This window comes from Dendrobates tinctorius, unplaced genomic scaffold, assembly GCF_039654945.1.
Source record: "Dendrobates tinctorius isolate UK_male_01 unplaced genomic scaffold, ASM3965494v1 ptg000070l, whole genome shotgun sequence".
NCBI classification, from domain to species: domain Eukaryota; kingdom Metazoa; phylum Chordata; class Amphibia; order Anura; family Dendrobatidae; genus Dendrobates; species Dendrobates tinctorius.
In genome coordinates this window covers 93139433-93165329 of record NW_027361738.1, presented here as the reverse complement: position 1 = coordinate 93165329, position 25897 = coordinate 93139433, and the positions used below count along the sequence as shown (strand labels likewise).

Sequence of the window (25897 nt, the reverse complement as noted above, 5' to 3'; positions counted from 1 at the left end):
AGTCGGTACTCTGCGAGTTTCCAAGCGACTACTCGCACAGTAACGAGTCCAATGCAAATCAATGGCAATCCTAGTTTTTTCAGAGTTTAATACAAGCAATCCTAGTTTCTTAGCGATTTTGTGTCACAGACGCCAATGGTGACACAAGAAATCTCACTCTCTCCTAATCCAAAAAAGGGTACAGTAAAAGAAAATAGAAGAAATGACATCACATAACTCTTACCCATGTTTGCCTGCCCATCTTCTCCAGCGTGATCAAATGATGGGAACATACTTCTGGCGATGGACCTCCAAGCCATATTTCGCTGTCTTTCATCACCATAGCCAGGGTGGGTGGGCTGCCACAGCTGGGGCCACTCTTCAACCAGGCCGATCAGCCTCTCTGTATCACGTCTGCTACACATCTTTGGTGGGCCTGTGTGTGCAGATCTGATCGCCCTGTGTGTGCAGATCAGATCGCCCTGTGTGTGCAGATCAGATCGCCCTGTGTGTGCAGAATATCAGATCAGCCTGTGCAGTAAATCGGTTGGCACAGGCGACTTCCTGTTTAGCTTCTAGCGTGATGTAGAAACGATTTTCTGTGCTTTAGGGATGAATTCTAAATCGCTAAGCTAGGGGCCACTTGCGAGAGTAAAGAGTAAAAAAAATGGCAGCACAGGAATCGCTGCAATACTCGCATCCCCATTCATTAACATTGGACTCGCTAGACTTGCAACGAATAGCGAGTTTCCGAGTCGGACTCGTTAGAGTCTAGCGATTCCGAGTATTTCAGGATTCGCCCATCCCTAATTATTATTATTATTGATATTTCATTATTATTGTTTTTATTAGTACTTATATTATTATTATTAGTAATAATAATAATATTACTTATAATTTGTTGTTATAATTATAATTATTACTGATATTATTTTATTATTATTATTGTTTTATTATTACTGATATTATTATTACTAATAATAATAATATTACTTATAATAATATTATTACTTATAATATTTTATTATTGTTATTTTATTATTATTATTATTAGTGTTATTGTTATTATCGATATTGCTTTATTAATAGTATTCTTGTTTTTATTATTAATTATATTACATTATTCCATTGTTATTATTATAACTGATATTTTTATTATTATTATTATTATTATTATTATTATTATTACAGATATTATTATTATTTTATTAATATTATTGCTATTATTAGCATTCAGAACAATAAAAGGGCTATGAGCAGCCAGTAATTCACTACTGAAAACAGGAAAACCCATTTCCGTAGTCTTTGTTAGAAAACCACAGTGATCACCTGTGATCAGTGAAAGGAGGAGCTTGGCAGCAAGTGTTCCGTTTTTCTACAGCACCACCGCAGGAGAAATGAAGCATTACAAGGGTTCCTTTGAAATGACTGAGCCGTCCTCGGGATGCATAGACATGCTGGGTCCTTCCAAGCAAGAAAGACGATTTTCCTTGTGTGGGGGGTACAAAGCAAGTGACCCCCCCCCACACCCATTACATTCAAATCCCTTAGTGTAAAGGGATTTTTAAGGCAGATAACTTTTTAAAGAAGTTTTTTGTCTTGATCTACCGTTCTGAACCTTCTTTGATGGCCGGTGCCTTGCCGATGGTGTGAACTGGTAGCACATTAACATTCGCCCTTCTCGGCGAGTCGTGGCTGCGGACGACCCTCCCTGATCCTAAACATATTTCACTATCTGTAACTGAATAGAAGGGTTTTCGAACAGCCTGTTCTAATGGTCGCCTGGCCGCTAGCCAAGAGCCAGTGAATAAGCCTGTTTGTAAAATACAGAAACCGAGAACAGCTGCAGCAATCAAATTTGATAAAAACAGAGAACTTTTTTTTTTAAAGTTTAGACTTTTTCTTACAGGAGCGGCGTTTGTTCTGCAAGAAAACAGGAGCATAAAAGCAACGGAGACCAAATAATGGAGCAGATGGGGAAATATTAAAAAAAAAAAAAACAAACATTAGTTTATTGGGGGTGTTCAAAAATACCTGAAACAGTGCTGTATATAAGGATATTGAGGACCTGCTGCTGATCCTCCAAAAAATGCAAGTACATCAATACTGGGAGTGATCTTGGAAACTCATTTTCATCATTTGTAGATCTCTTGTGAACAGCGCGTCCCTTTAACAAGTTAAAAACAAAGTATGAAATCGCCGGTCAGATTGAGGGTAAATTGCCCCATTTATGGTCAGTTTACTATAGAACATGATGCAGTGGCCTCCTGCTGGTCACTTATGAAACTACACTTAAAGTCTTCTAATCTTCTGTGTTAAGGAGCGCCTCCTCTGCCTCTGCGCCTCCTGCTCTTCAGGGGTGGGGTGCTGCTGAAGATTGACAGGTGAGACCAGCGGCATGTTTGTGTGCACGCTCTACTGCTGCTTTGCCTCTGTAGCACCGGAAGGGCACAAGGAAACATCAGCTAACTTTCCAGCTTCAGAGCAGCACTTGCAGACTGGACAGCAAACAGCTTGCAAGCGCGCATTCCTTGTCAAAGAAACCAGCCACTCTATGGACTGCAGAGGTGGCCGGTAATGTAGACAATGAGCAATAAACATGAATAATCCCTCTGGAGGACAGGAAGGATTTTCTATTACGAGGGGAAAACAAAATTGTGACAACCCTTTTAAGGGAAAAATTCGACCTTTTAGCAAATATGTAAGTAAAAAGCTGGGTCGCTTTATAGATTTTTTTTCTGCTTAAATGTTTTTATATTGATTGTAAGTCTTTTTGTGTTGTGTTCTTCATTTAGAAGCATAGCTGGAAACAGTGGTGCACGTTGACTCCCAACTGTTTGATGGTTAGGTGTATAAGCCATTTTTGTGTTCTAGAGCCTATAAAGACATACGTATTCAACCCCTAAGTAATAATGTCCCCCATCCTGGCTGTTTCCTGTAATAATCTCCCTCTTCCTGGCTCCTTCCTGTAATAAGAACCCCCAACCTTGGCTCTTTCCTGGTATAATATCCATCATCCAGGGCATCTTCCTGGTATATTGTCCACCATCCTGGGCCCCTTCCTGGTATAATGTCCACTACTGGTTGTTTCCTTTAACAATCTTCATCATCCTGGCCCCTTCTTGTAATAATATCTCCCATCCTGGTATAATGTCCCCCAACCTAGACCCTTCTTGGTATAATGTTCCCCATTCTGGGCCCCTTCCTGGTATAATATCCCTCATCCCGGGCTCCTTCATGGTATAATATCCCTCATCCCGGGCTCCTTCCAGGTATAATTTCCCCTATCCTGGGCCCCTTCCTGGTATAATGTCCACTACTGGTTGTTTCCTGTAATAATCTCCATCATCCTGGCACCTTCCTGTAATAATATCGCCCATCCTGGTATAATGTCCCCCAACCTAGACCCCTTCTTGGATAATGTTCCCCAGTCTGAGCCCCTTCCTGGTATAATATCCCTCATCCCGGACTCCTTCATGGTATAATATCCCTCATCCCAGGCTCCTTCCTGGTATAATTTCCCCTATCCTGGGCCCCTTCCTGGTATGATGTCCACCATCCTGGGCCCCTTCCTGGTATAATGTCCACTACTGGTTGTTTCCTGTAATAATCTCCATCATCCTGGCCGCTTCCTGTAATAATATCCCCCATCCTGGTATAATGTCCCCCAACCTAGGCCCCTTCTTGTAATAATATTCCCCATTCTGGGCCCCTTCCTGGTATAATGTCCACCATCCTGCGCTCCTTCCTGATACAATGCCTCACCCATCCTGGGCCCCTTCCTGGTATAATGTCCACTAGAGTTGAGCGACTTTTGTTTTTTTAGGGTCGAGTTTCGTTTCGTGAAACCCGACTTTTCCAAAAGTCGGGTCGAGCAAGATCGGCCGATTATAGGGAAAAGTCGGGGTCGTCCCGAAACACGAAACCCAATGTAAGTCAATGGGGAATAAAAGTCGGCAGTGAGAGGAGGACAGGAAACACACCTACAGTGCCCATTTGAATGCCAAAAGCATCAATTCTTCTTACTTAAGCTTGTCAACCTTAATTAACTTCATAATACAAGTTACGCACTGAAAAATGGGGGTTATTTGGCTAAAGTTGTGGGGGGGGGAGGGCTGGCTCCAGGTTTTCATGTGCCCTGGGCGAAAGAGCGCCCCTTTAACACATACCACAACTCATCATGCTCCGATACGGCAGAGAAATAGCGGTATAGTACAATGAAAAATACTTCACTTTTTACATCTCATGACGAGGCCCATCTATTTCTCCATACAGAATCATTGGTCCCATATAATGTTTGAAACAGTATATGATGAGCTCCACATAATGCTACAGTATATGTTGGTCTCCATGGATGAAGCTCCACTGTCTTATGGGCCCAAATAATGCTCCAAACATAATGGGCCCCATTTCTAATGCTCTAGTGTATAATGGGCCCTGTAAATGCTGCTCCAGTGTCTGATGTCCACCTTTGGAATGTTCCAGTGTATGGTGGGCCCCATCTATCATTCTCCAGAGTATAGTGCTCCCCAAAAATTGCTGTCCCAACATTGAAAACAATCAAATAAGTCTCCTCGCTAGGGAATCCCTGTACTAGTCTGGACTCCTCGTCGTCCCCATCTTCCATCTCACTGCACAGTATTTCAACCTTGCAAGTGCTGTGATCCTGAGCAAGCAGGGGGGGCCCACTCGTTGGCGACGGCACTGGCACAGGGCCCCTGATAGTACGGTGGTGTGTCTGATGGCGGGTGGGCCGAACCTGTACTTTCATCTGCAGCTTACTCTTTGTCACCATGTAAGATGGAACTGTATATGGGAAGGGTAACCTGAGTTTCATCAGGGTCAGATTCAGGTCGTGTAGCGTGCGAGGGGAATGTAGTGGTCTGGGTCAATGTACCAGCAGATTCATCGAGCAGTGGCTGGGCATCAGTGCACTTGTGTCGCCCCCAGGAGTACGGTCGCCACAGTGGCATTAGCTTCCTCCTAGGGAGTGTGATGTCCTGCTTGGGAGCAACGAAGGATCTCTCTAGCAGGTTAACTGATTGGGCGGCGTTATTCCCACGAGTCATGACCCTCCAAACAGCGTTCATGAAGGCAAAGTGTTTGTTTTACGTGGGCAGTATGGTTGCAAAGCTGAACCTTAAAGGAATGTCCAGAAGGGCACCACCAGGAGTGGAGCCTACAGTTAAATTCGACTCCACCTGGGAAACCTCAACCATGCCAGCTACAGAACAGATGCACACATTGCAAGCTTAATTCCGTTAACGAACGAGACTCCGTCATGCCCCGCGGTCCGAGTCCGGCTTACTAGAGGGACACGTGAGACTCTGGCACATGAGATTGGCCAATAACTGGTGTGTCATGCCCTTACATGTCCGTGGCTGCATATGCGCTACACTGAAAAGGCCAGCGTTTGTCGCTTACAGGTGCAGATAACCCGCTGAACAACATTAGTGATGGGGATCACTGATTACAATTATTACCCGCGAACGATGATTTCCCAGTATGTGCAGGTCAACCGCAGTTCCGGAATTAGGCCTAACCGTCATTCCTGAAAAAATGAAAAACTTACGTGTGCAAACCACAGGTGCTGTAGCTTGCTTAACAGCTCGCCAGCCGTTCTCACGCCCAGTATGGATTACACGTGATTGCACAAAGGTGAGAAAGGGTACCGTATCCCCGGATAACATGTATGGATAGCATAGTGTACACATTCAAAATATATGTCTATACATCAGGAGGCAGGCACAGATGGTGTCAGGCCCAGTATGGATTGCACGTGATTGCACAAAGGTGAGAAAGGGTACCGTATCCCCGGATAACATGTATGGATAGCGTACACATTCAAAATATATGTCTATACATCAGGAGGCAGGCTCAGACGGTGTTAGGCACAGTATGGCTTGCACGTGATTGCACAAAGGTGAGAAAGGGTACCGTATCCCCGGATAACATGTATGGATAGCGTACACATTCAAAATATATGTCTATACATCAAGAGGCAGGCTCAGACGGTGCTAGGCCCAGTATGGATTGCACGTGATTGCACAAAGGTGAGAAAGGGTACCGTATCCCCAGATAACATGTATGGCTAGCGTACACATTCAAAATATATGTCTATACATCAGGAGGCAGGCTCAGACGGTGTTAGGCCCAGTATAGATTGCACGTGATTGCACAAAGGTTAGAAAGGGTACCGTATCCCCGGATAACATGTATGGATAGCGTACACATTCAAAAGATATGTCTATACATCAGGAAGCAGGCTCAGATGGTGTTAGGCATAGTATGGATTTGACGGCCCAGACTACACAGCGGAGGAGCAGGGAGAGGTAAAGATTGCAAATGCTGGGGCCCTGCCCAAGCAAGGAGGGCCCACTCGTGGGCGTCGGTACTGGCACTGGGCCCCTCATAGTACGGCGGTGTGTCTGACGGCGGGTGTGCACCACCACCATCAGAGACACTTGATTGCACTATGAGGGACCCTGTGCCAGTGCCCGCGCCCAAGAGTCGGCCTACCCACCTGTCCAGGGCAACGGCACTCGCACGGTGTCATGCGCTAGGTGGTGACCCCGACCATGGGGGGGGGAGACAGCACAGTTAGGGAGTTTTAGAAAGTGGCATATGTTGATGTTGGACATTCAGCTGATGCAAAAGGCGAAATAGGTCAAGTCCCAGGAAGAGGTGGACCAAAGCAAGCCATTTTTCTGTCACCCTATGTGTCATCAGGGGAAGGTGGGACAAAATCCTTGGAAACCCATGCATGGTTCATTTTAATGAAGGTTAGATCATCCACATTTTGGGTTGACAGACGGGTCCTTTTTTCTGTCAGGATTGATCCAGCTGCACTGAAGACTCTTTCCGATAGCACACTTGCAGCTGGGCAAGCGAGCTCCTGTAAGGCATATTGTGCCAATTCAGGCCAGGTGTCCAGTTTAGCGGCCCAATAGTCAAAGGGGAATGACCTGTGTGGGAGAACATCGATATGGGAGGAAAAGTAGTTTGTAACCATAGTTGACAACTGCTGTCTCCTGTCACCTTCCATCGATGCAGTATTACCAGTTGTGTGAGCGGTACTTGAAAAATCAGTCCACAACATTGTCATGAAACCCCTGTCTCCAACGCCACTTCTGCTGTGTGCACCATGAACACCTCTGCCAAGCTGCCCCCGGCCCGTACGGCTCGTGTGAGAACCATCACCGCTGCTGTGTGCTGGGAATGCCTCAAGCAACCGATTTACCAGAGTTGCTTGTTTATTAGCCAATATTAGGTCAAGGTTCTCCTGTGGCATGATGTTTTGTAATTTGCCTTTATAGCGTGGATCCAGGATGCTGGCCAACCAGTAGTCGTCATCGTTCATCATTTTGGCAATGCGGGGGTCCCTTTTTAGGATCCGCAAGGCATAATCTGACATGTGGGCCAATGTTCCCGGTGTCAATGATGCACTGCGAGTAGTGTTGAGCATTCCGATACCGCAAGTATCGGGTATCGGCCGATACTTGCTGTATCGGAATTCCGATACCGACTTCCGATATTTTTTCAATATCGGAATTCGGCATCGGAATCGGAAGTTCAGTTGATTGACGGCCTGACGTCATCATGATGCGCGGTGTGTGCGCATCATGATGCGCCGTCATTTCGGGCCTTCCGGGGGTCTCTGCCGGCCTGCCGGGGGGCTGTGCCGGCCTGCCGGGGGGCTGTGTGGACTGCCCGGGGTCTCTGCCGGCCTGCCGGGGGGCTGTGCCGGCCTGCCGGGGGGCTGTGCACCCTGTGGGGGTCTGTACCGGCCTGCCGGGGGGCTGTGCCGGCCTGCCGGGGGGCTGTGCTGATGTCCGGGGGTCTGTGCAAGCATCGTCCGATGGGACTACAAGTCCCATCGGGCGATGCCTGCTACCATGACAGTGATTGACACATTAGCCAATGATGGGACAGTAGTAGTCCCATCATCCGGCTAATGTGTTAAATGTTAAAAAAAAAAAAAAAAAAATACTACATACATACTACATGCTACATACATACTACATATATACTACATACATACTACATACATGCTACATACATACTACATGCATGCTACATACATACTACATATATACTACATACATACTGCATGCTACATACATACTACATACATACTACATACATACTACATGCATGCTACATATATACTACATGCTACATACATACCACATACATACTACATGCATGCTACATATATACTACATGCATGCTACATACATACTACATATATACTACATGCATGCTACATACATACTACATGCTACATGCATGCTACATACATACTACATACATGCTACATATATACTACATACATACTACATATATACTACATGCATGCTACATATATACTACATGCATGCTACATATATACTACATGCATGCTACATATATACTACATACATACTACATATATACTACATACATGCTACATACATACTACATACATACTACATATATACTACATGCATGCTACATATATACTACATGCTACATACATACCACATACATACTACATACATGCTACATATATACTACATGCATGCTACATACATACTACATATATACTACATGCATGCTACATACATACTACATGCTACATGCATGCTACATACATACTACATACATACTACATGCTACATACATACCACATATATACTACATACATACAATACATTCATACAATACATACATAGACATACAGTACATATAACATAGAGTAACATACTTACCAATACTTGTCACATTGTTCCCCGAAGCCATTGTCTTTCCGGAATAAATATTAACATAACAAACCACAAAAATACTCACCCACGATCCGAAGCAGTCCACGAGTGTGTCCCACGACGATCTTGGGTAGAGAACGGCATCATCAGATGATGCTGCCGTTCTCTACGGGCTGCAGGAATCCAATGATGGAAGGTAGGTATCCTTCCGCACTGTATTCCTCCGCCACTTAAAAAAAAAAAAGTCCCTAGTCTCACTTTATGCCATTGCTGTGTGGGAAATTCCCACACAGCAATGGCATAAAGTGAGACTAGGGACTTTTTTTTTTTTAAGTGGCGGAGGAATACAGTGCGGAAGGATACCTACCTTCCGTCATTGGATTCCTGCAGCCCGTAGAGAACGGCAGCATCAGCTGATGCTGCAGTTCTCTACCCAAGATCGTCGTGGGACACACTCGTGGACTGCTTCGGATCGTGGGTGAGTATTTTTGTGGTTTGTTATGTTAATATTTATTCCGTAGACGACAATGGCTTCGGGGAACAATGTGACAAGTATTGGTAAGTATGTTACTCTATGTTATATGTACTGTATGTCTATGTATGTATTGTATGAATGTATTGTATGTATGTAGTATATATGTGGTATGTATGTAGCATGTAGTATGTATGTAGTATGTATGTAGCATGCATGTAGCATGTAGTATGTATGTAGCATGCATGTAGTATATATGTAGTATGTATGTAGCATGCATGTAGTATATATGTAGCATGTATGTAGTATGTATGTGGTATGTATGTAGCATGTAGTATATATGTAGCATGCATGTAGTATATATGTAGTATGTATGTAGCATGTATGTAGTATATATGTAGTATGTATGTAGTATATATGTAGCATGCATGTAGTATATATGTAGTATGTATGTAGTATATATGTAGCATGCATGTAGTATATATGTAGTATGTATGTAGTATATATGTAGCATGTATGTAGTATGTATGTAGCATGCATGTAGCATGTAGTATGTATGTAGCATGCATGTAGTATATATGTAGTATGTATGTAGCATGCATGTAGTATATATGTAGCATGCATGTAGTATGTATGTGGTATGTATGTAGTATATATGTAGTATGTATGTAGTATATATGTAGCATGTATGTAGTATGTATGTAGCATGCATGTAGCATGTAGTATGTATGTAGCATGCATGTAGTATATATGTAGTATGTATGTAGCATGCATGTAGTATATATGTAGCATGCATGTAGTATATATGTAGTATGTATGTAGTATATATGTAGCATGTATGTAGTATGTATGTAGCATGCATGTAGCATGTAGTATGTATGTAGCATGCATGTAGTATATATGTAGTATGTATGTAGCATGCATGTAGTATATATGTAGTATGTATGTAGTATATATGTAGCATGTATGTAGTATGTATGTAGCATGCATGTAGCATGTAGTATGTATGTAGCATGCATGTAGTATATATGTAGTATGTATGTAGCATGCATGTAGTATATATGTAGTATGTATGTAGTATATATGTAGTATGTATGTTGCATGTAGTATGAATGTAGCATGTATGTAGTATGTATGTAGCATGCATGTAGCATGTAGTATGTATGTAGCTTGCATGTAGTATATATGTAGTATGTATGTAGCATGCATGTAGTATATATGTAGCATGCATGTAGTATATATGTAGTATGTATGTTGCATGTAGTATGAATGTAGCATGTATGTAGTATGTAGTATGAATGTAGCATGTAATTTTTTTTTTTTTTTTTTTTACATTTAACACATTAGCCGGATGATGGGACTACTACTGTCCCATCATTGGCTAATGTGTCAATCACTGTCATGGTAGCAGGCATCGCCCGATGGGACTTGTAGTCCCATCGGACGATGCCTGCACAGACCCCCGGAGCCTGCACAGACCACCGGCAGGCCGGCACAGCCCCCCGGCAGGCCGGCACAGCCCCCCGGCAGGCCGGCACAGCCCCCCGGAGCCTGCACAGACCACCGGCAGGCCGGCACAGACCACCGGAGCCTGCACAGACCCCCTGGCAGGCCGGCACAGCCCCCCGGCAGGCCGGCACAGCCCCCCGGCAGGCCGGCACAGCCCCCCGGAGCCTGCACAGACCACCGGCAGGCCGGCACAGACCACCGGAGCCTGCACAGACCCCCTGGCAGGCCGGCACAGCCCCCCGAAAGGCCCGTACAGACCCCAGAGAGGCTGTACAAGGGCAGGAAAGGGTTTTTCTTATTCCGATACCGGAAGTCCCATAGACTTGAATGGGACTTCCGGTATCGGAATCGGCGATACCGATACTTTTTTTAAAGATCGGCCGATACCATCCGATACGATACTTTGAAGTATCGGATGGTATCGCTCAACTCTAACTGCGAGTGCTGGGTGGAGGAGCACTTTCTGGCAAATCCACATCCCTCCAGTCACGCACAAACCCTGTACCAGACCTTGCCACGCCAACATTTTCACTTGCCCCACGAGATGCATCCTCCTCCCATAAGTAATCATCCCCATCATCATCCTCCTCCTCCTCTTCTTCCTCCACCTCGTCCAGGAGAGGTCCCTGAGCAGACAATGGCTGAATGTCATCAAGGATTCCCTCCTCCTCTTCCTCCTCATCAACATTGGCTGCAGACGCCTGCTCCTTAAGGTGCGTCAAAGTTTGCATGAGCAGACACATAAGTGGGATGCTCATGCTTAGGATGGCGTCGTCTGTGCTTACCAGCCGTGTGCATTCCTCAAAACACTGAAGGACTTTACAGAGGTCTTTCAGCTTCGACCACTGCACACCTGTCAACTCCATGTCTGCTCTCAAAGTGCCTGGCCGTGTATCCTCCCACAAATGCATTATGGCCTGCCTCTGCTCGCACAGCCGCTCCACCATGTGCAGGGTGGAGTTCCACCTTGTTGCAATGTCGATAATGAGGCAGTGGTTGGGAAGGTGGAGCAATCGCTGCAGCTTCTGCATACGAACGGAGTGTACAGGCGACCGGCGGATGTGCGCGCACAGTCTTCGCACCTTCTGGAGCAGGGCTGTTAACTCCGGATAATTTTTGAGGAAGCACTGCACCACCAGGTTCAAGGTGTGAGCCAAGCAAGGTATGTGGCTGAGTTTTGAAAGGGCTATGGCTGCCACAAAATTACGGCCGTTATCACTAACTACCTTGCCTGCCTCAAGATGTACACTGCCCAGCCATGACTCAGTTTGTCGCTTCAAGTACTCGGCCAGCACCTCGGCGGTGTGTCTGTCGCCCAAACACATCATCTGCAACACAGCCTGCTGACGCTTTCCACTAGCTGCTCGATAGGGGGACACCTCGTGTGCAACAGTGGCAGCTGCAGATGGAGTGCTCGTACGACTGCGCTCTGTGGACGAGCTTTCGCTTCTGGAGGAGGAGGAGGAGGAGGGTCGAACGCCTACAGCCAACTGTTTCCTATACCGTGGGCTAGGCAGCACTGTCCCACCACCGCTGTCCCCTGTGGACCCTGCATCCACCACATTAACCCAGTGCGCAGTGATGGACACGTAACGGCCCTGGCCATGCCGACTGGACCATGCATCAGTTGTGAGGTGCACCTTTCCACTCACTGACTGTTTGAGTGCATGGACAATGCGGTCTTTTACATGATGGTGGAGGGCTGGGATGGCTTTGCGAGAGAAGAAGTGGCGACTGGGTAGGTCATAGCGTGGTACTGCATAGGCCATGAGTTCGCGGAAAGCTGCGCTTTCCACCAACCGATAGGGCATCATCTCAAACGAGATTAGTTTGGCAATGTGGGCGTTCAAACCCAGTGTACGCGGATGAGAAACTGAGTACTTTCTTGACCTACTCATAGTGTCTGGGAGGGTGAGCTGGACTTGAGAGCTGCATATGGTGGAAGTAGCGGTGGACAGGGCGGACTGAGAGAGGGTTGATGATGGTGATGGAGTTGGTGTTCTTTCTGATGGCCTAGATTCAGTATTTCGTTGATATAACAGTGGGATTCCCTGACTGCTGTGGCCTTGCAACGACACCTCAACATTTGCTGCTGTGCTAACCGGTGGGCTTACAGTGGGGGAAACAATGTAGCGTTGTTGACTACCTTCTTTGTGATCAGTTACACATGTGGCACTTGAGGTTTGGTGTTGTGTCCACGCTTGCAAGTGCATGCTGGTTAAATGTCTAAGCATGCAACTGGTATTCAAATTTTTCAGATTTTTCCCTCGGCTAAAGGTCTTTGCGCACTTCTTACAGATAACCTTGGCCTGATCATGAGGATTTTGTTCAAAAAAGTGCCACACTGCACTCTTCCTACTTTGGCAGACATTTTGCGGCCTAGCACGCTGTGATCTTTTGACCGTCTGGACAAGCTGTCCAGGAACTCTTTTGATTTTTGGAACCTGTCTTTGGAGTGCTCCGGGCCTGCCAGATAACAGCTGTTGCGATGTCGATGTCTGCTGTGGATGCTCCTCCTCATCTGAGCTATTGGAAGCAGCACCCTCTTCCCCCAATGGATGCCAATCTGGGTCAACAACTGGGTCATCCATCACCTCCTCTTCAATGTCATGTGCACCTTCCTCTGTGTCACCGTGTATGGTGGTATAGTGTGCGGGAAGGGGCACCTGAGTCTCATCAGGGTCAGAATCTGGCTCTGTACACTGCGAGGACAATATAGTGCTCTGAGTGAATGTACCAGCAGAATCATCTATCAGCGGCTGTGCATCAGTGCACTCCATGTCAGATTCATCTTGGCCTGGGTAATTCACCATTTCACTTGATAATCCAGGCATGGTATGTGAAAACAGCTCCATGGAGTAATCAGTAGTATGGCCTGCGTCATCCTTCAATCTTGGTTGGGGTGAAGGACACAAGGAAAGGTGTGGTTCATGAACATGAGCCTCCAATGACGACTCAGTGCTTTTACTTTTTACAACTGAAGAAGAGGAGGCGATAGAGCTGGAGGCTGAGTCAGCAATGTAAGACAAAACTTTTTCCTGAAGCTCTGGCTTTAAAAGCGGTTTGCCAACTCCTAGAAAACTAAGTCTTCGAGGCCTTGTGGAGCCAGACGATGACGCAGGCTCAACACCTCCTGCATTCGGTCCTATTTTGCTTTTGCCACTACCATCAGATCCACCACCAACACCATCATTACCAGCTGACAACCCCCGCCCAATTCCATGGCCTCTTCCACCAGCCTTCCTCATTTTTGGTAGAAATGTAGACAAAATCCAACAAACTATATAGTAATGTAAAACAAGGTACAAGGTGTCTATAGGACAGGGGAGATTTTGAATTTCTGCAGACACTTGTGGACACTGGACACTTTTGGATTGTGTGAGGCCCACTGAATATCAGAGCGCTATGTGACAGGCTCGATGGCACAGGTGTGAAAAAAGTGACTACAGGATAAGGGAGATTTTGAATTTCTGCAGACACTAGTGGACACTGGACACTTTTGGAATGCGTGAGGCCCACTGACGCTGTATGGTGTGAAAAAATGCACGCTCAGTACCTCAGCAGGACAAAAAAAAAATTGGGATTGCTTTTAAAAAAGCAGTTTGCAGAGCAGTGGGTAAACAGCAATGCAGCTGTCAGGAAGCCTTAGGCTGTGTGCACACTCTGTGGATTAGGTGCGGATTCATCCGCGCGGATTTTGTAAAATCCGCAGGTGAAACCGCAGGTCAAAATACCTGCGGTTTTACCTGCGGATTGCTCTGCGGTTGTGCCCTGCGGTTTTTCATCTCCTCAATAGAGGAGATGGCAAACCGCAGGAGAATCCGCAGAAAGAATTGACATGTCAATTCTTTCTGCGGATTGAAAATCGCAGATAATCCGCGCGGAAAATTCCGCACCGTCTGCACTGCGGTTTTTGATTCCCATAGGGAATCATGGTACTGTACACCGCAGCAAAAACTGCTGCGGGTCCGCAGCGGCCAAAACCGCTGCGGAACCGCAGCAAAATCCGCAGCGTGTGCACACAGCCTTAGAAGGCAGCCTAACAACCAACACCGCTGATCCACCACAATATAGCCTCCCCTTGCACTGCACACACAATGACTGGTGTGTTGTACAGGCAAAATCGCTAGCAGCAGAAGCAGTTTTTTTTCTTCTTCCCTGCCTAACGCTCTCCCTACAGAATCAGCAACCTCTCCCTATGCTAAGATCGGCAGAAGTAAGATGGCGGTCGGCGTGCACGCCCTTTTATAACCCCTGTGACGCCCACCAAAGCAAGCCAATCACTTGCATGCCCTTCTGAAAGATGGTGGTGACCCCTGTCTATGTCATCACGTTGCCCACAGTGTCCGTGGATCCTTATTGGCTGAAAAAGAGCGCAAAACAAACTTTTGAAACGCGACTTTGGCGCGTAAGTCGCCGACCTCGTGGCCGACCTCATCCTAGGGTCGGGTTTCGTTTCATGAAACCCGACTTTGCCAAAAGTCGGCGACTTTTGAAATTTTTCGACCCGTTTCGCTCAACTCTAATATCCACCATCCTGTGCCCCATCCTGGTATAATGCCCCCATCCTGTGCCCATTCCATTCTTCTCCATCACATTTTAAAAAGAAACAAACAATTATTCCTACCTTCCTCCACTCCCACGACATGTGGCATCCTCTGTAGCCAGGGAAGAAACTGGCAGCTAACAACGGTGTGCCAGCACAAGCAGCTCATGATGTCATTGCCATGTGCCCTCCGTCACTGGCAAGCTGACATCTCCTGCCGGCCTCTGATTGGCTGACAGTGCCTATTGCCGTGCAGGTGGCCGGCAGGTCTCTATGCCACAATAAATTGCAGCTGAATGTGCGCCAGAGCACGCACATCCCAGTTAGATAGGTGCTGGCATCAGAAGGCCCCTCTCCTGCACCCTTTACGACCACAAACATTACGCCCCCTGGCTGGCTATTTGTTATCTATTTTACTTTTTCATCAATTTTGCCAATTCTTGATTTCTTTACTTCTGCTTCAATTTCACATTTGCTGTAAATAACAGGCAAATTGATTGATCCTTGTTTGAGCTGGCAGAATGGGAGGAGCATAAACTTGTCTCTCACTTTCCCTGCAGCACTCCCAGAGGGGTGATAAGGAATTGCACGATGCTCACTGTCATCAATGTGTAATGAAGGATAGGTTAGGTCCTCCGAAGAAAGAGAGACGATCTTTGTAATTGATGGAGGTTGCTCCTCTCTATTACCCCAGAATGCCAAGATCGGGTAGTAGAAAATGGGTTTTCCAAACTAGACAGCCCCTTTAAACATCTTATTAATTAATCTGAATTTATTTTAACGTCTCTTTTTACTTTAATAGAAAATCAGTCTGTCTATTTTTTTTTCCCCCCCAAATATATGATGACATACTGCTAACACATGCGGGAAATGTTTTCACAGGTCCTTTTTATGTGCATTAAAAGTCCACTAGGAAAATAAAGAAACAGAAAAGAATCTTGTTTGGGTTCCTTGCTAAATATTATGAGACTTTTCACCGCATGATTAATTATACTTCATTAAGACTTATGAGGTGAACCTGAAACAGCTGCGGACTTAATGTTCGGAGCTTGGAGCCAGAGCCGCGCCCTCTTGTCACTCGGTTACTAATTTTTGAGTTAAGTAATTTTTAAGTTCTGTCTAGAAAAAAAATTGGGCATTCTGAGCAGTAGACTGGACCCCGTACAGTAAAAGGGTCCCTCATTATGAACCTGAAACATAAGAGCGGCTTCTGAAGAGGAGATGTCTCTATGTTCAAAGATACTTTGGGTAAAATTTGAAGCAAATACTGCGGGACATTTTTTTTTTTTTTTTTTTTTTTAGAGTTTTTACATTTAAAAAGTTTCTACAAAAAGGCTCTAAGATGAGTTCGGCTAATTAAAGACTTCCCAAATATTTGGCACACTATTTTTATGTGTACAACAGCCAAAAAAAAAAGATCCACATTCAACACATAAGTAAAAAAAAAAAATAATTGTCAGCTACTGAAATCAGTCTGTACTTTGCTCCTGAACCAGATCTTCCAAAACGACTTCTTCCAGCATGACGTGATTAGCAATTATTGGATCTGTCAATTTAATTGTTGAAGGCAAACTATTATAAGAAAATGATCTAGTCAGGTTCTTGTGAGTTTTTTTTGTTTGGCAATGTTCTATTATTTTCATATCACAATCAGTAATAAAAATGATAAATCTTGCAGTTCTCGCATTGGCCACTGGGGCTTTTTAGACTCATATTTCATGTTGTTTCAGGAAACAACACATGTACATAGCTCAAGGCTATCTTTTGTATTGAAGTATCTAAAGAGTGCTTGCATAGGTCATTTTGATGAAAAAGGGAAGGAGGTGAGGTGTGATATCACCTATTACGATTGGTGGGTCTTTTGGTATCAGGTGTGTTAGAGGTGTTAGCATCATTCATTGTATTCCTTACTTTGCTGGTAATGAACCTGCTGAAAAAAACCTTCTGAAAAGGACAGGATGTATGAGTTTTAAAAAAAAAGTTAAAGTGGCCAGTGTGAAAATTCCAAGATTATTAATTTTTTAGGGTGAGATATTAGCAAATAATTCAATGTCCAAATTTTTGTAAAAATACGTGGAACACAATATTTAAAATCCCTTCCTGTTCCTCATAAAACGTCAGGAAAACGGCAGATTGGCGTGATTCTTCTTGAATCTGAAATTTTAGGGAAATTTGTAATGAATTTGATTAGTCATCGAATCGCTCCTCTCTACTTGTCATTGGATAGTCAATGGCTGACCACGTAATATATACAACCCTAAACCTACTATTATTCATATTAACAAGTAGGGCATAAAGTCTGAGCTTGCCTGGGTGGAGTGACCCCCGTGTACAAGGCTCTCACAGACCAGAGATTAGGTCCAAAATCAAAAAAAGGACGAAAAAAAGAGGGTTCTGTCTCTATTGCCAGTTTAGTTTTACCTCTTTTAGTTCCTTTATATTTTTCTTTCCGCTTTTCTTCTTTTGTTCTGCTGCAGCATAGGAGGCAAAACATCAAAATCGGTAGCAGTGCCGGACTGATCTGTTACTTGACGGACATTAGCCGCACCTGGTGGAACCCACTGACTATAACGGGATTTTGTTGGGTTTCCATCATGTTGTTCACCATTTTACCTGTCAAAATCCGAGTTGAGCAAACAGTTTTGCATCTCTCAGGTCCAGTAGTCAATTCGGTAGTCCGTGGCTGCCGGACCAGAGCCCTGCAAGACTCCTCTTACCTTTTGGCATCCCCGGTGCCTTTTCTGGTTAGTAGGCCTGTTTCAATATCATGTGTGCGTCATGCTGTAATGTTCACTCTGTCTGACTTCTAATCAAAAGAGATGCTGGGGATGTCGACCGGTAGGAGGCGATTCGCAGGGCTCTGGTCTGGCACAGACTACCGATATACCCGCCAATATATTTGCTAAGCTCTAGGCAAAATGGCTTGGCGTGCATATGTCTGATGTTCTTTTGTGGACCAACACCAGAGGCTAGGAACACAAGCTTTAAAGGGAATCTGTCACCTCATTTTCGGCCTATAAGATGCGGCCACCGCCATCAGGGGTTTATCTACAGCATTCTGTAATTCTGTAGATAAGCCCCCGATGTAACCTGAAAGATAAGAAAAACACATTAGATTATACTCACCGAGGGGCGGGGGCGGTGGGTGTCGCGGTCCGGTCCGGCACCTCCCATCTTCTAGCGATGACGTCCTCCTCCTTACTTCTGCTGCGGCTTTGGCGCAAGCGCACTGCTCTGCCCTGTTGAGGGCAGAGTAAAGTACCGCAGGCGCCGGACCTCTCTGACCTTTCCTGGCACCTGCACACTGCAGTACTTTTCTCTGCCCTCAACAGGGCAGAGAAAGTACAGCTGTGCAGGAGCCGCGGCAGAAGTAAGTAGCAGGACGTCATCTCTGGAAGATAGGAGGCACCGGACCGGACCGCGACACCCACCGCCCCCGCCCCTCGGTGAGTATAATCTAATGTGTTTTTCTTATCTTTCAGGTTACATCAGGGGCTTATCTACAGAATTACAGAATGCTGTAGATAAGCCCCTGATGGCGGTGGCCACAGCTTATAGGCTGAAAATGAGGTGACAGATTCCCTTTAACTCAGATGTGAGCACAGCCTTAGCTACTATAAGGACATCAAGTTTTAGAATGCCTTGAAGAAGCTCAGTGCTTGCGAAACAACTGTCTATTTTTTTATTATCTTCTGACTGTTGTATCTGTGAATTGAATAGGGCAACTTATGTGGATTTTAACTGAAGCCAGTGAGTGTCGCGTTCATCTTTCTCTTCCGGAATCCAAAATGTAATTTTAAAGCTGAACAGAGTAGAAAAATAAACCTTGAAATAAATACAAGATAGAGTTTCCCTTTAACTACAGCCCCCCCCCAAAATTAAGTGACCTAAAAAACAACAAAGTTTAGATGTAAACTTCGGGCATTGTCTTCAGCGCTAAAACTTTGTCTTTATGAAGCTGTCCGGAGAAACGCTCATTTACATGTAAATTGTCAGCAGGGCAAAATATCTTCAGTTACACACTGCAAAGAAGAAAAAAAAACGAGGAAAAAAAACAAAAACCGTCATCCGAGCCTCCACCAAAGATATTTACATCTGCATAAAATTTAGACAAATTGATTCATTTCATTCTGAAAGTGTCCAGCTGGGAGCGAGCGTGCATTGTCGATGGCAGATGTGCCAGTGTACGGGGACAGCATCACATATTTGTATTATATCAAATTGAGTTTACATTGTTCACTTAGAAATTGGTGTAATATTCATTGTTAAGTGCATTAAACGGAGGCTTTCAATATTCTCCCTCTATCCCGAGATTTCAAATTAGTCACCCATGCATAATTTCCCCTTTTTAATCAAAAATCAGTTTTTACAGCTGACTGGTTTTAATTATTTCCCATGTCTTGCAATGTGTTAAAGGGACACTGTGCCCGGGAGCATACGCTCAAGAGCGTTCATGGTCACTGTTCATACTGAGCAGCATATAGCTGTACCTTAATGACATGTTCAGAAATGTTTTTGTAGTTTTGTGGCTCCCAATGTCTCTTGGAGTAAAGCGGCCATTATACAGGAGGAGGAGGAGGTGAGCTGTGACATCACCTATTGTGAATGGTGGATCCTGTGTTATCTACTGTATATGGAGGTGTTATCAGTCATTGTACAGGAGGAGGAGGAGGTGAGATGTGACATCACCTATTGTGAATGGTGGATCCTGTGTTATCTACTGTATATAGAGGTGTTATCAGTTATTGTACAGGAGGAGGAGGAGGTGAGATGTGACATCACCTATTGTGAATGGTGGATCCTGTGTTATCTACTGTATATAGACGTATTATCAGTCATTGTACAGGAGGGGAAGGTGAGCTATGACATCACCTATTGTGAATGGTGGATCCTGTGTTATCTACTGTATATAGAGGTATTATCAGTCATTGTACAGGAGGAAGAGGTGAGCTGTGACATCACCTATTGTGAATAGTGGATCCTGTGTTATCTACTGTATATAGAGGTGTTATCAGTCATTGTACAGGAGGGGAAGGTGAGCTATGACATCACCTATTGTGAATGGTGGATCCTGTGTTATCTACTGTATATAGACGTATTATCAGTCATTGTACAGGAGGGGAAGGTGAGCTATGACATCACCTATTGTGAATGGTGGATCCTGTGTTATCTACTGTATATAGAGGTGTTATCAGTCATTGAACAGGAGAAGGAGGAGGTGAGCTGTGACATCAGCTATTGTGAATGGTGGATCCTGTGTTATCTACTGTTTATACAGGTGTTATCAGTCATTGTACAGGAGGAGGAGGTGAGCTGTGACATCACCTATTGTGAATGGTGAATCCTGTGTTATCAGCTGTATATATATATATGAGCTGTAAATGGCGGCCCCTGTGTTATTCATATATTGATGTTATCAGTTAAGTTATTATAATCCTGCCGGTGATGATATGCTGCTGATTGCTCAATGAGAACTGTGACATTTCAGATGTTTTTTTAATTATAGTAACATAAAAAATGAGAAAAAAACAAGCACGAAATGCCTATAACACAAAAATTTGATATAAACAATATGATCAGTTGTCAAAGGTTCCTCAATCTAAAGATATCGAATCCAATCCCAGGCGACTTCAGGTCGACTCCTAGCATTTCCTCTTAGCATTTCCTAGCATATTTAGTATAATTTCTGCTAACTGCACAAAAATGAAAAATATTGTTTTTGTTTTATTAACAATACAATATTATTGTTCTATTTATTATTTCATTTTAAAACAATCAGCAAATTATCATTTTTTTATTACAATTATATTATTATTATTATTATTATTATTATTATTATTGTTATTATTATTATTATTATTTTGATAAGTATATTTTCTCTAAATTTCTGGTAGCGAATGAATAAAAAAAGAACAAAAAAAGTAAAAGACAACTCATTTAATTTCCCAGAGCAGCTGAAACGATGCAAGGAAGTGGGCCGAGCATCTCCCTAGTGACTTTTATCCGGGGGATCAAGAATGAGTGCAAAGGGTCAGATGTACTGTGTGCACCATTCACAATGTGCTGACATCGGCCGTCATTCATGAGAGCATGCTTTGTGTACCCGTAGCACTAATATGAGGAGACACGTGAAGTAGCTCCGTTTATGGAAGAGGCCAGAAGAGACACAGAGCTGTGAAAACATTCCCACACACTGTATCCACTCATTGACTGTGAAACCCTGCAAAACCCTCATTCACAAATCCTCCACAATGCATTCCCTTAAAAAAAAATAGTCTGCATCATCTGGGACAATCCCCTCTTGCGGATCACTCCTCATCCACTGGCTTTTAATAAAGGGGTTTATTTTTCCAGACCACCGTATAGGGAGCACTGAATTAGAGGAAACAGAAGCCGAGGCTTACATGGGGCTGTAACATTTATACAATTGCATGGAAAAGTCTTCTGAGGTTAAGACAAAGGTCACAGGGGCCATCAAAGAATAAAATGGGGTATGCAACTCCTAAAACCACTGCGGGAAATTGGTGAACCGCACCTGTCCAGGAGAACTGGCTGATATTCCAGCTTGGAGTAGGGATCTCCATAAACAACACATATATGACTTGTCCACAGGATAACTGATGAATAGTGATGAGCAAACGTGCTCGGTAAGGTGGTATCTGAGCATGCTTGTGTGCTAACTGAGCGTTTTCGGCGTGCTCAAAAAATATGTTCGAGTCCCTGCAGCTGCATGTCTCGCGGATGTTCAACAGCCGCAACACATGCAGGGATTGCCTGTTTGTTAGGCAATCCTTGCATGTGTTGCGGCTGTCGAGCAGCATAATGGTGATTATTTATGAGTTGCGAGAATAATGTTTGCTAAACTTTTGCATAAAATGAATAAAGAGATAAAATGGCTATTTGAAGATTTGAAGGACAAAAATGTGGTTTCATAGCTGTTTCCGCTTCTTTTTTAGACCTAAGTGATCAACTTTTGGAAGTAGTTGGCTTGGAAGGAGCAATGGAGATGGGTCAGATTTACACAGGACTGAAAAGTGCTGGAAGACGTCTTGCACAATGTTCCTCTGTGGTTATAAGGTAGGATTATTATTATTTTTTAAGTTTGTTTTTTATTTATCAATAAAAACATGCTTGAATGAAAATTTATGCGGCACTGTAATGGGCTCAAATTCAGCCCCAGTTTTTAAATTGGACTGAACTTTGCTCTGTTATTGTACCAATAAAATTTTTGTTCTATTATAGTTCCTCCAAAACTTTGTAATGCATCTTATTGGGGCAAATTGTCTCCTCCTTCACCTTCCAAAAGTCTATATTTTTGCTTTCCCAGCTTGAGGATCTTTGTAAATTTTCCAAAACTTTCTTGATAATCAAATAATCAGTAGATATATCTACAGAATATCAGGGTCGGCCCGAGAGATTATGGCGCCCTAGGCGAAACTATTTTGTTGCGCCCCTACTATTCTTGGCAGTAGATGAAAACTTGGGATATAAATTTAGGAGCAAAATAAACCACAACAACAATGATTAATTAACTCTCTCCTAACTCTTTAATCTTCTGAGAAGTTGTATAGGACAAATATATACAAAGTAATCAATAACACAAAACAAAAACGACCATAGGTAATTAAAATTTTTGTTTCCTTGCCTTTTTTTTTTTTTAAAAGGATGACACTAACTCACCGAGATTAATTTGTTTAGCAACTTCAAATTCTATCAAAATTGTTGCCAACCCAACCAACCTCTCTTGCGTCATATTTGCCCTTAAATATGTACACTTTTCTTTCCATCCCTAAAACTTTTTCCCTTTTGAAAAGATTTTTTTTAATTTTTTCTATTTTTTCTCTGGCGCCCCCGTTGGGTCGGCGCCCTAGGCGGCCGCCTAGTTCGCCTATACGTTCGGGCCGGCTCTGCAGAATATTTCTTTCCATGTTTCTTTGATTAGGCAGTTATGGAAAAGCAGCGGGAACGTGTATCTAGTTACCTAAAGGCACCATTACACATTAGATAAAAGATAGTCAAACCCGCCAAATTCAGCAGGATCTGCCGACCATCTAATATTTTCAAGGATATGCATCTCCACAGCAGACTTTATTACAATAGAATGTATTTGGATGCGACAAATCCACATGGTTCAGTAAACACATGCGGATTTACTTGCATGATTAGAATGCAGCAAAAATACACTGCATCCAAAGCGCTGCTACTTCCTGATCGTGGGAACATGGCCTTATAGAGAACCCACAATTGCTTGGACGAGCAAACCATTCCTGTAATGGGATTCGGTGCACAACTATCTAATGTGCATGGCCATCTTAAGAACACACAGCACATCATGAAAAGCAAAATCATTCAGCAACAAAGAAAATAAGAAAATTCTAGAAACCAGCAGGGGTTAGAGATCTGATTTATCTACCGGGTATCCACCCTGAAAAGTAATATTTAAATTTCCATTGTGTTTATTCAAAGGACCAGCAAGTCTCTTCCTATGCAGATTGATGGGGAACCCTGGATGCAGACACCTTGCACGGTAAGTACATTTTTCAAAAACTCTACCTAGTTTATATCATAGAATTGACTACTCAACAATAGGGCTTATTTAGTGGTTTAAAGTAAAATGTATCAGATGCGCTCAAAGGGAAATACTATTAAAGGGACTCTGTCAGCACAGAATGACTGTTCAAACCAAGTATGGGTGCTCAGCGCTCCTTTGGCACGGTCAAACATTTAATTGCACCTTCCCAACTGCTTGTTTTTCATCTATATTTACCCCTCTTTGGCTCTACGAAGCCAGAGCTGTCAAACAGAGAAGAAAGTGGAAGGTGGAAATAGGAGGGGTAACAGATGAGAAGGTGCCGTTAAATGTTTGGCCATGCCATGGGTGCTCTGAGCACCTGTACTTGGTTTGAATAGTCGCTCTGCGCAGACACAGTCCTGTTAATAAAAATCTTCACTTAGTTACCAAAGGCCTCAGGTTTCACCAGTCATAGTTTGGTTTAAGAATGACCAATACTCTAAACTCAAGGATTCCACTCATGGTAAATTCAGCTTGATTATATCTTTTCTTAATCTGGGGGAAATATTTTTGGCTCGTATGCAAACTGATCTACTTGCAACAGTCAACAAAATCCTTCTTTCCTTAACAAATTAACTTATTATTACATAGTTTTCAAACCTAGAAAAGGGGAATGAAGAAAGTTGTGATTCAAGCTGGATTTTGTTTTTAAAAGTTTTTATCCGTTCATCGGCAATATGGCACAATGAAAGGGACTATGTAATCTGAATATACGATACTGAGGGGTATCTGACATTGTAACCACTATGATCAGTGAAGTTGCTGACCATTTAAAGATTATGGGACGCAACTGGTCTCCCCTGATGGCGAATTATTGGAGGGAGAAGGAATAATCCATGTTGGATTTTTATATGTCTGATGCTTCATGTTCAGAGGTGGTAGACAGTGTCTTCTCTTCTCCTGTTGTGGTACCAAGGTAGTGTCAAAGATTGTCATCAACTCAAGACCAATTTTCATCAAGAACATAGCCAAAGCCTTTGGTCAGTTGGATCCAACCAACAAGTTGAAAATAAATAAAAAAATGTGCTAGTTTAGCCACTTTCCTCTTCTGGATTGTCAACCTTCTCCAGCTGAATCTCGCATAAATAAATGGTGATTCTCTAATTACAGTATGTCAATGTCACATCATATTTCTCTACCATTTACCTCCCGGTAGAGACTATCTCCAAGAAAACGTTCCACGGTATAAATTATAACCAGGCTGAATTCCTCATTCCAGATTCCTTTTCGTAAGCACTCTCTGTGATTGTTCGGTTATTTACTGCCGAGGAAAGGTTTTGCGGCTCAATAACGTTCATTCCGATTCCCAGCTCTGAAAATGTAGACACAAGCTCATTGTAACAATATGAAAACATTAGAAACACCCCTAGGTTGACTCGACTATAATTACTCTTGAATCCTAAAAACTTCTCCTTTTAGATCCTTTTAGTGGACCTTTTGAGAAATGATGTAAGATAAATACCTTGAGTATAAATGGGATTCAAACCGTGGGACGGCAAGTATGGCTACTCCAAAGGTTACAGTACTAACAAGAATTTCTTTATTAGGGGGGGGTGGAGGCTACACTACCTAATACTAATTATTTGCTGCTTGATTGTGAACTGTGGTATTTCAGAGTTGTGAATCTCTATTTATAAAAGTGAATGTATGTATGTGTGTGTGTGTGTGTGTATCACCGACCAATCACGAAGCAGCAGAGTGGAACACCAACCAATCACGAAGCAACAGACACCAACCAGTCACGAAGCATCAGAGTGGGACGCAGATGGAGAGCGGGGCTGCAGACGGATACAGTAGGATGGTGCATGGAGAGCGGGGCTGTGGAGGAAGAGAGCAGGAGAGCAGGGCTGTGGAGGGAGAGAGCGGGGCTGTGGAGGGAGAGAGCGGGGCTGTGGAGGGAGAGAGCGGGGCTGTGGAGGGAGAGAATGGAGCTGTGGAGGGACAGCGGGACACGGATGTAGAGTGCGGCTGAGGAGGGATAGAACGGGACGGCGGGTGGAGAGTGGGGCTGTGGAGGGACAGCGGGACACGAATGTAGAGCGCGGCTGCAGAGGGATAGAACAGGATGGCGGGTG

At 43.9% G+C, this 25897-nt stretch overlaps 1 protein-coding gene across 1 annotated transcript in view; it reads left to right on the top strand.

The window, feature by feature from the left end:
• Window positions 1-25897, top strand: part of DGKB (diacylglycerol kinase beta) — a 738755-nt gene that overhangs the window by 651040 nt on the left and 61818 nt on the right. The window contains exons 23-24 of the mRNA XM_073582131.1: window positions 22207-22327; window positions 23717-23777. Of these exons, the coding sequence (XP_073438232.1) occupies window positions 22207-22327; window positions 23717-23777 (182 nt within the window). The remainder of the gene's footprint in view (window positions 1-22206; window positions 22328-23716; window positions 23778-25897) is intronic.